This window comes from Rissa tridactyla, chromosome 19, assembly GCF_028500815.1.
Source record: "Rissa tridactyla isolate bRisTri1 chromosome 19, bRisTri1.patW.cur.20221130, whole genome shotgun sequence".
NCBI classification, from domain to species: domain Eukaryota; kingdom Metazoa; phylum Chordata; class Aves; order Charadriiformes; family Laridae; genus Rissa; species Rissa tridactyla.
Window position 1 is genome coordinate 7,266,031 of NC_071484.1, and position 9,644 is coordinate 7,275,674.

General features: G+C 53.0%; 1 protein-coding gene across 1 annotated transcript in view; it reads left to right on the plus strand.

Annotated features, from left to right (window-relative positions):
* The window catches only part of NPEPPS (aminopeptidase puromycin sensitive), a 38,434-nt gene extending 36,270 nt beyond the window's left edge, over window positions 1-2,164 (plus strand). Inside the window, exon 23 of the mRNA XM_054224422.1 lies at window positions 731-2,164. Coding sequence (XP_054080397.1) covers window positions 731-883 — 153 coding nt within the window. The 3' untranslated portion in view covers window positions 884-2,164. The remainder of the gene's footprint in view (window positions 1-730) is intronic.
* The last annotated feature ends 7,480 nt before the right edge of the window (window positions 2,165-9,644 follow it).

The window sequence follows — 9,644 nt, forward strand, 5'->3', positions numbered from 1 at the left end:
GTCACAGCGGCCTCTGCTGCAGTTTTTTTCAGCGCCAGCTATTCGCAGGGGATCGATAGTGTTGATTCTGGAGGGAGACATGTGAGAGTATTCAGCAAAACTCTGGAGCGCTGCTGGTGCTTGGAGGTCATTATGCAGCTTGGAAGGAGGCCTAGGTGGAGCGCGAAGAAATCTGATACCCAGACAAGTGCTTTTGCAAAATGGCCTTAGGCTTCCCTTCCTGTCGTCTTCCGAGTATCCAGAAATACACTCTTGATTTGCTGCCCGTTTGTCGCCTCCCAATGTGGGACTGAACTCATCTCTTTGAGTGCCGCTTGCCGTCCCTGGCAGCAAGGACGGGACGGGACGGGACAGGAGGTGGCATTTGGGGGACAGGAGGTGGTGTTGGGGCTGGTTTGGAGAAATGCTGTGCTGGCTTTGCCGTAGCAGAGAAATGGAAGCGTTTTGCTTTGCCGTAGCAGAGAAATGGAAGCGTTTTGCTGTCCCCGCTCTGTGCTCGGGTCCCTAAACCCAGGACATCGGGATTACACCTCTTGCAAACCCGGCAAGCACCCTGCAAATTTTTTGAGTCCGTGATGTTGGTGGAAGCGGATAGCGTGAACCGTAGTCAGGCAAGGAGCGTAATTCACAGGAGCGTTTCTATACAACCTAGGGAATTTGGCGACTTAAAAATATAATCTTTTCTGTGCCTGCTCATACCCTTACGGCTGGTTGTGTGCTTTTCGTGCAGGCCTTCTTTGAGAGTCACCCAGCCCCGTCGGCAGAACGCACTGTCCAGCAGTGCTGCGAAAATATTCTGCTGAACGCAGCTTGGCTGAAGCGGGACGCCGAGAACATCCACCAATATTTCCTGCAGCGCAAGGCCCCCCCAGCCACGGTGTGAATCCCTGCATGCCACCGCTGCAGTCCTGCTGCCTCGTCACGGGAGAGGGAGGAGATACCCCACAGCTGATTCATATGCCAAGAATTTGGAGTCTTTTTCTCAAGCCAACGGGGATTGGACAATGAATGTAGTTAACTGGTTCCTGCTCACACTCCAGATTTAAAATTCTATTAAAATTATCAGCAATTCAGCAAAAAAAAAAAAGAGAGAGAGAAAAATCTGTAAATATGATAGTAATAAAAATAGAGCATAACAAAACTGTGAAACTTCCTCAAGCCTTGTCAGTGGTTAAAATATTTAACACCCCCCTCCTGACACTCTTATTGACAGATGTTCTGTTTTTTACACCCTCACCCAGCCCTCCCCCCCCCCCCCAAAAAAAAAAAAAAAGGAAACCGGTGATTTCTAGGTCAGTGGAATTTTGTGGAGCGTCTGGGGCAGGAATGGGTTAATGCCTCTGAGCGTTGTGTGGAACAGGTCACTGGGACAGCAGGTAGCTGGTATAACATAGAGTCTGTGCATCATTGGAAGTGCAAGGTTTTGGGGAGATGTTCCTGCAACCCCCCCAATCCGCGGATAGTAGGTTCCCTCCCTTTTGTGTTACCTCTCGGCAAAAAGAAAAATGTTCTGTTGCTCTTCGGTTTTTCTCCTTGGTTCCACTTGCTGATGTCCTTCTTAGAGATAACGGAATTGTAAGGAAACATCTTTCATAGCCACATGAAATAAGAGAGAGAGTCATGCGATTTTTTTATTATTTTTTTTTTCTTTCTTACTAAATTGCGCCCTCCAAATGCATGCAAATGAGGAGATAACGACTGCGGGATGGTTCTCCTGGCTGCTGCTAGGGCAGGTCTCTTCTGTTCAAGACACCGTTACTTGTCTAAAAGATCCAGCTTGTTCAGCCTCCTCATGGCCGTAGCAACACTAGCTTTTCGTTCCTTTCTGTGATGTTGATGGTAATTTGATTCAGAAGCCTTAAATTAGTGATGACTGGCGTGATGATGAAGTCTAAGCTGTGTGCCATCATTTACTTCACAAAGCAGCGTGGTCTACTAACCAGACACAACACCCTCTAATACAAAGGTTGGAGTTCCATATATTTTTTTTTTTTTTTCTTTAACAGGAATTCGTATTTGGTGTGGCTTAACTGTATTTCAGAAGGTCATCAGACTAACTGTCAAGACCGCTTCCCTGAAACATTTTTGTGCTATTGTTTAAAAAAAAAAAAAATAAAAAAATTTAAAACAGTTGGCGTTAATAAAAATGTCAATGTGAAATTCCTGTCCTGATCTTGTGTTCTGTTTGAAGCCTGAAAGAGCGTTGCTGCTTTCAAAGGAGCTAAACCTCCGAGGGACGAGCGGAGGTCGCGTCTCGATGGTGGCTTTAAGGAAAACCTTGTTCTCAGCCTTCTCCTCTTGGTGCTAGGTCCTATGGGTCTGAGGGAGCGCGTACCCTACCCAGCGTAAGTAGATCTTGCGTAATCTGAATAAAGATTGTAGTCAGGCACTAAAGAACTGACCAGGACAGAATTTGGAAGGGGGGGAAAAAATAAAAAAAATTTAAAAAAAAAATTGGGAATAAGCAAATTCCCATTAAACAAACGCCTGAAAAGTTGAAGGACTCTGCAAGAGGGAAGAGCGTTGTGTAAAAGCTGCTGCTGCGCCTCCGTGAGCCGGGGCAGGGCTACGCGCCAGAAACGGGCGAGGGGGTGGTTACTGGCGGTGCCGCGCTCTGGAAGGGCACGGCGCGGGTTGGGATCCCTGGGGCTGGTGCGGCTCCGCGGGCAGAAATGAGACCGGAACAGGAATCCTGTTGGTCCCGAGCCGTATCTGTTAACTTGACCCATGTTTTTCCCCGCTGTCAGCACTGCAGAGCCGATGCGATTTCAGGAGTAAGCTGGTTTCCCTTCTGCTTCTTGCACATTGACAAAATAACATGCAGAGCTGTGATGCCAGCATGACCGGTGATGTATGAAATGAGAAGTACTGGAGCTGCAAGTTGAGGTGATCTTGTTTTGACTTTAAACAATGCAAATGACATGCAAGCAGTTGAAGGAGAGTGACAGAAATAACAAGCTCGTGGTCAGTGAGCAAACTGAATAGTCCCGGCAGACCGACTAGTCCTCGTCTCTTCTGCACGCAAAGAAAGTAGATTTTAATCCTTCGTGAAAGTAAGTTTGGGATTTGTCCGCTTAATATGAGATTTATTTTTTTTTTTTCCATGGGAGACAAACTGGTGCTCAGGGTCAGGAGAAGAACAGCAAAGGCTCTTGTGGATGAGGGAAGGCATGAAACGGGGCTCCCGTGATAATTAGCGAGGATATTGCCCGTAAGAACTGAGCGTATTCGTTAGGGCTGCGGAGGGTGCGGTGTCCAGCGCACACCAGGGACCCCGACACCATCCAGACGCTTTTCACAAGGACTCCACCGTGTCTGTTCAGGTTAAACACGTTTGAAGACGTCCTGATACGGTCTTTCTTCCATCTCGGGGAGTTTCACTGGTTTCTGTGTCAAATCTTGGACAAAGACCTACGCTTTGTAGGTAATAGTGGGGTCCTTTATTCCTAGTACAGGCTTATAATGGAAATAAAAGCAATTCGAGGTTTCCCAGCGGCAGTAGGAGGAGTTCGCCGCCAAGTCTTTTCTGTCACTGTTGGGCGTAACGAGATCGTCCTGCCCGGGTGGGTCCCAGTGATGGAGCGATGATGAAAAAATCTCCACTGAATCCTGAAAATCTCCACTGAATCTTGCTCGCAAAAACACTGGCGTGAAAACCTCCTGCGATGGGAGGGTCCCTCCTGGGACAGAAGGGTTTTCTTAACGATGAGATGTACTGCGCCCACCCTCCTCTTCACCGTGAGGGTGGTGGGTGACTGGCGCAGGGTCCCGGGGAGGGCTCAGGGCACCACGACTTCACAAGGACCATCTGGGCGATGCTTGTAGTGACGCCGTTTGGTGTTGGGGGTCCTGTGGGGAGCCCGGAATTGGCCTCGATGGTCCTTACGGGTCCTTCCCAACCTGAGACACTCTCTGATCATGATACTTGACAATTCGTTGCTCCTTTAACTCACTTTTTTTGGCACAGCGCTAGCCCCTGCCTCTAATCTTGGCGTTTACACGTCAGTAACCTTGTCCTTTTGCCTTCTGTTTGCCTCCCTATCCCACCCCCCACAAAAAAAAAAGCCACGAAATGCTCTCCTCAGTGAGCCTCCCCCGGCCGCGGAGGCAGCGGGTGTCTTCCAAAATAAACGACGTGTCTGGCCCGTTGCCTCGCCCATCTCTCGTTTTGCGCAGTTTCAGGTAAACTTACAGAAACGGTACTTTTTGCAGCCTCGCCTCTGGTCTCTGCCGCAGATGGGGAGCTGGGCTGGGCCCAAGGTACCGCCTGCCCGTAAGGACGCCCCTTTAAAGACGAAAAGAAGAAAAATGTATGGAAGCAACATCAAGGGCTTGGTCCTGAGCAGAGGATGCACGCGTGATTCCTGCAATGTTCTCTTAGCTTTGAGATTAAAGGCTTAATTCGTATTTTAAAACCATTTCTGAAACACTCCGTGCCCTTGGGAGCTTGCAGGAAGGGGGAATGGTCGGGGGACAGTTTGGTTTTTACCTGTAAATTTTTAAAATTGTCCCCCGAACCGTCTTTCCTGGGGGTCAGATGTAGCAGCCTTGCCTGGGCGGATCCTCCGTTTGAGCTGTGTCCTTTTTTTCTGCCCCGTCAGCTTCAAATAATCGGACCTGAGTTTTAAGGAAACCTCAGCGTGTTCATTTCTTCGCTTTTCTCCGCAGGGGCAGTAAAAATAATGAAACTCGTTGAAATCCAGTGGGTGTTGGTTGCGACTGGGAGCCGCGAGGAAGCCCGTATGGAATGGTCGGGCACCCGCGCTGCCTTTGGCCCAGGGACGCCGAAATGCTGGGCTTCAAATAAACTGGAAATTGAGGCTTTTTGAACTGGTTTTCAGGATCCTTACGGCGGGCGGAGGACGGGTGGCCCCCTGCCCTGCCGTTGCTGACGCAGATCCTGCCGCTGACACGGTTCCCGAAGTGTCCCCTCCATTTAAAAAATAATAATCGCACGTGTGAACGCTCCAAGGCGGTTTGGAAAAGGCAAATTTCATAATAACAAAAATATACACCCCTCTATGTAGGCGTTGCTTTGGTATTTGCAAGGCTCTGGCACGTGGGATAGCATAATAATATTTAATCTGTCAGCGAAAAAGGCACAAGATTGCCAGGCGGATGTGGAAATAGCCGGGAAAGAAAGTTTCAGAATCCGGTTTGCTCTCCAAAAATACCCAGATTTCGGACCAAAATTTTATCTAGCGTAAGTGGAACTGCAGCATCTGGAAAGGCATATTATTTGCCTCCCCAAAAGCCAGGATCTTTTCCTAAGTATACTCACGTTAAGAATATGCTCCATCTTTTGAATTATAATGAAATTAAGTGGTGTACAAAAAAAAAAAAGAAGAAAAAAGCTCGTGAATCCTTTGAAAAAGAATCAGAAAAACGGCAAAGCCCTAAACTGGGCTTCCCAAACCCGTCTCTAACGTGTGCCTGCTTGTTCCTGTGCAGGGTCGCGAGGTGCGGCGAGGTCTCGGCGTTGGCCACCGTGGCCTGTCCCCGTCGTCAGCTGTCACCCCGCTGCGTTACAGGTACCTTCACGAGCCACCTCTGGGGGTGACGCTGCCCGGCGAGCGGTGGCGGGCAAAGGAGTCCTGGCCCCCGGGGTCAGAACAGGCTGGCGGCGGCCGCAGGGCTGACACCGACATTCGGGACCCTCTGCGGCTTCTCCTTGGTGGCGACGGGAGGAAGAGCGTCCTCCCGCCCCGGCGAAGGAAGGACCCGGCCGTGACAAGCCACCACAAAAGCAGTGACCGGCTCGACGAGCTCCATTTGGGCTCTTTCAGACTTTCGTTACGGGAGGGCTCGATCTGCTGGGCTAAATTTGTGGTTTGAGGTTGAAATTATTCACGTTCAAGTGACAACGTGGGGGGAAAATACCTGTATGTGCCAGAACTCGGGGGCAGAGAGGGCAGCGCGCTGTGCTCCACGGGGGTCTGTTTCCCTGGGCTGATGCTGTGGACTCAATAACTTTCCTTTTACAGGGACCCAAACCAGGAAAGAAGATTGGGCTTATTTTAAGACCGAACTTAACCAAAGCGCTTGGGCATCATTCCCGCTAAGGAAAGACCAGGTGGGTGTCTCTGCTCAGCTTTGTGTGTCTTAGTCGTGCGTGCTGGCTGGATTTCATCCAGGTTTGGTCTTTTTTTTTTTTTTTTTTTTTTTTTTTTTTTCCCCAAAACTGGATTTCATCACCCAACTGCTGGGAAAACGCATCTTCCCTGGGCAGCTTGGGGCCGCTCCGGCAAGGTGAGACGGGGCTGCGGAAATCCACTGCGTGGCTGCGATTCCGGGTCAGAGGAACGTTGAGCGTTTCAGCAGCCTTGAGCCTTTTCCTTCCTCCAGAGTTGCCCTTTCAGCGCAGGTGCTCGTTCCTGTAAATAATCTTATTCTGGATTCCTGCGTTAACGTCTTGAACCTGGTGTCATCTAAACTCTTGTTCCTTAGAGGTTCCCACTGAGCTCCGAGCTCCGGATGTATAAAAGCTCACAGAAAGTTCCTCTCCCTTGGAATTTCTCGGCATTTTGGAGTTTCCGAGAAACTTGAAGGAGCCTCGATAGACTGGGGAGGGGGAAACTGGTCACCCCATGAAATGTTCTACCCATTTCACTTGCCGAGGTAACCCCGAGTACCCTGATTGTCTCTGGAGTTGTTCCAAAGGTCAGCAGCTTTTTGGCGTTTCTCGCCCCGTTTCTGCAGCCAGTTTCTGGCAGCAGGAGATGATACAGCCCTCCCTAACGTGAATGCTGCCCAGGCCATTTATGGCAATGAGGAGAAAAACAGCGCATCTAGCTCAAGTTTACGGCTCCAGCCCAAGCGCTGCCAGGGGGGGCTGATCCGCACTCTCACTTATCCTGATTTTACACTGGGGTTTTGGGGCTTTCATTGCTACCAAGGCCAAATTTGTACACAGTTCTTTAACCCGTCTCTCCTGGCTTTCCTGCGGGAGCAGTCCCCTGGGGAAAGTCACCCTGGAAGGGTCGCGACAGTGAAACCGCAGTCGCTGGAGCACCGCGGGCTTCGGGGTTGTGTCCCGGAGCCGGGGGGTGGGAAGGGACCAGGGGGACAGTTTGGGGCAGGACGGTGTTCAGGAGCCCCGGCAGCAAACGGCAGCTGCGTGTCAGTCTCCCGTGTTCCCCTCTTGCCTCCTTCCCGCTGGGGATTAGCCGCAAGAGAGTGAATTTCACCCGATTTCAACCCAAACGCTGCTCGTCGAGCTGCCGTTGATCAGAAGCGTGCTACAGAGCGACAAAGAGTACGCGAAGTGAACTCCATTCCTCCAGGCTGAATAACGTGCCGGTTCTGTTCCGTGAGTCAAGCTGTAAATAGTAATTGGTCTTTAAACGAGTCAGTGGTGAGAACCGTTTACATCTCTGCCCATCCGGGCTCCTCCGCTGGCGCAGATTCTCCAGGGAGCAGCATCCCCTCTATCCCTTCTCCCGGCACCGCGTCCCGCGCTCCCTCCCTGCCTTATTTTGGAGGTCCTGGAGCTTTGCAGTCACTGGTGGACGCCGTCCCCATCCACCCTCTGGAGATTCATCTCAGCTTTGTTTTTCCAGCTGCAGCGGCCGAGGCAGATGCGGGAGAGACACCATAAGAGCATCCGACAAGCCGATGGCAGCAGGACAAACAAAACCCAAATATCCGGACGTTTTTTAGCCCTGCTTGTAACTGCATCTCTCGTCCTCCTCACCTGGAGATCTCAAAGCGCTTTAACAAAAGAAGCTGATCCGGATTTGTCCCCATTTTAAAACCTCCAGACTCCAGACACAGGTAGAACAACACCAGTTTTCCGAGACTCTCCTGCAGGCAAAGGCAGGGCTGGTATCTGGGTCTCCTGAGCCCCAGAGCCCCGCTCTGTCCCTGTAACCTGAATTTCTTTAGGGGAATGGGGAACCTTTTGCCGCGCAGAGCCGTGGGTACCACCCCCCTTCCCCAGCCATGAATCAGGCGCGTCCTCAGGGGCCAGCACTTGCTGCACTCTGCGGCGTAAGCCTTTCCCTCGGGCAACAGCTCGTGTTTGCGGTGGGAAACAGCAGTCGTGTGGGACGGGAAGGGCCTGGAGACACCAGGGATGAGTTAGGCTGCTTTTCCCCATCTTCTGCTTCCAGCTGGACAGGGGAGAACCTGCCGGGACTTGAGCCCACGGGACCAAGCAGCGGCGGTGACACCGGCCTCTGGACGCTGCTCCTCCAGCTCCGCGTGTCCTGTGCTCCAGAAGGTCGCCTGGAACAGGAACAGTCCCTCGCTCGTCCCGGATTGTCGCCATAAGCCAAGAAAAAAGGGAAGAGGAGGTGGTGCAGGGGGTTAAGACTTATTTTTAATTTCATTTTTATTGATACAGCTATTGATATTACAACCACTGGAACCTGCGGTTAAACATGGTCCCGACGGACCTTTCTTGCAGCCGGTCGATCAATGCAGTTGTTCGCAGCTGACATGCGGGAATGTGACCATCAGGTCCGTGCGTCCCGCTGACGATGTCAGCTATTCCCAGCTTGGGAGACTTCCCCTGCGGTGACCAGCTGAACCCCTCCTCATCCACCTGCTCGGAGGCGGTGGCAGCAGCCGCCGGGATCCCGTTGCTGGAGCGCGTCCCTTTCCTGGGAAACGAAAGCATATTCCCAGCAGAGAATGATTAATGGAAGAAGCACGACTGCCAGGGAGCGGAGCCCTGCACACCCCTGCCTGCAGCAAAGCCGGGCCCTGCCCGCGTCCTCGGCCTCCTGCCCGTGGGACAGGGCCGGGCTGGGTCCCCGTAATTTGTCCCTTCTCCCCGTGGCCTTTCTATTGGGCCCCACAATGAAGCCTGATTGAGTTACTAATTGCTCCCTCCTGCTAAGCACGCTGGAGCCCTGCGAGTCACAGAAGCTGCCTTCAATTATTCACCTACACCTTTGTTCCACCCTTGGCTTTTTCCCGGTATTCGGGGTTTTATCCCCGTATTTATTTGTTTTTCCCGGTATTTGTTTTTTTTCCGGTATTCATTTTTTCCCCTTCGTTTTCCCCGTGGATTTGGGTCCCGCCTGCCCCGCGGTTGCATCACCCCCTTTCTTCGGGGGCTCGTTCACAGGGTGAACCGGGCCGCCCCGGGGTGGGGTGGGGGGGGCTAGGCCGGTACCGCGATACCGCTACCATCCCGTACCCGCGGCACCGACCCGCCTCTACCACCGCCGGGGCCGCGGCAGGGCAGCCATATCCCCTTTCCCCCACACACACTTTACACGGTGATACGGCGGTTTTGGTGGGGCCGGCGAAGGCCTGTTCCCGGTGGGGGCCCAGCACATGGCGCCCCCCGGGACGGCTCCGGGGTGCACTGGGCCGTGCCGGTGCCGGTTCCCGCCCGCGGCGCGTCACCCACGTGGCCACATCCCCCCCGGCGCCCTTCCCCACCGCCGTCCAATCAGCGCGGGCGCCGCCGGAAGCCCCGCCCCTTCGCCTTTCCTTTCCCCGCTACCCGCCAATAGCCACCCCTCCTCTTCCCCCCCCTCTCCTCAGCCAATGGGAGGGCGCGCCGCCGGCGCACAGGCCAGCCAATCAGCGAGGCGGAGCGGGGCGGCGGGCCCGCGGCTTTGGGTATCCCTCCGCCGCCCGCCCCGCTCGGTGTGTGTGTGCGCGCGCGCCCGCCCCTCGCGCGGCCTTTT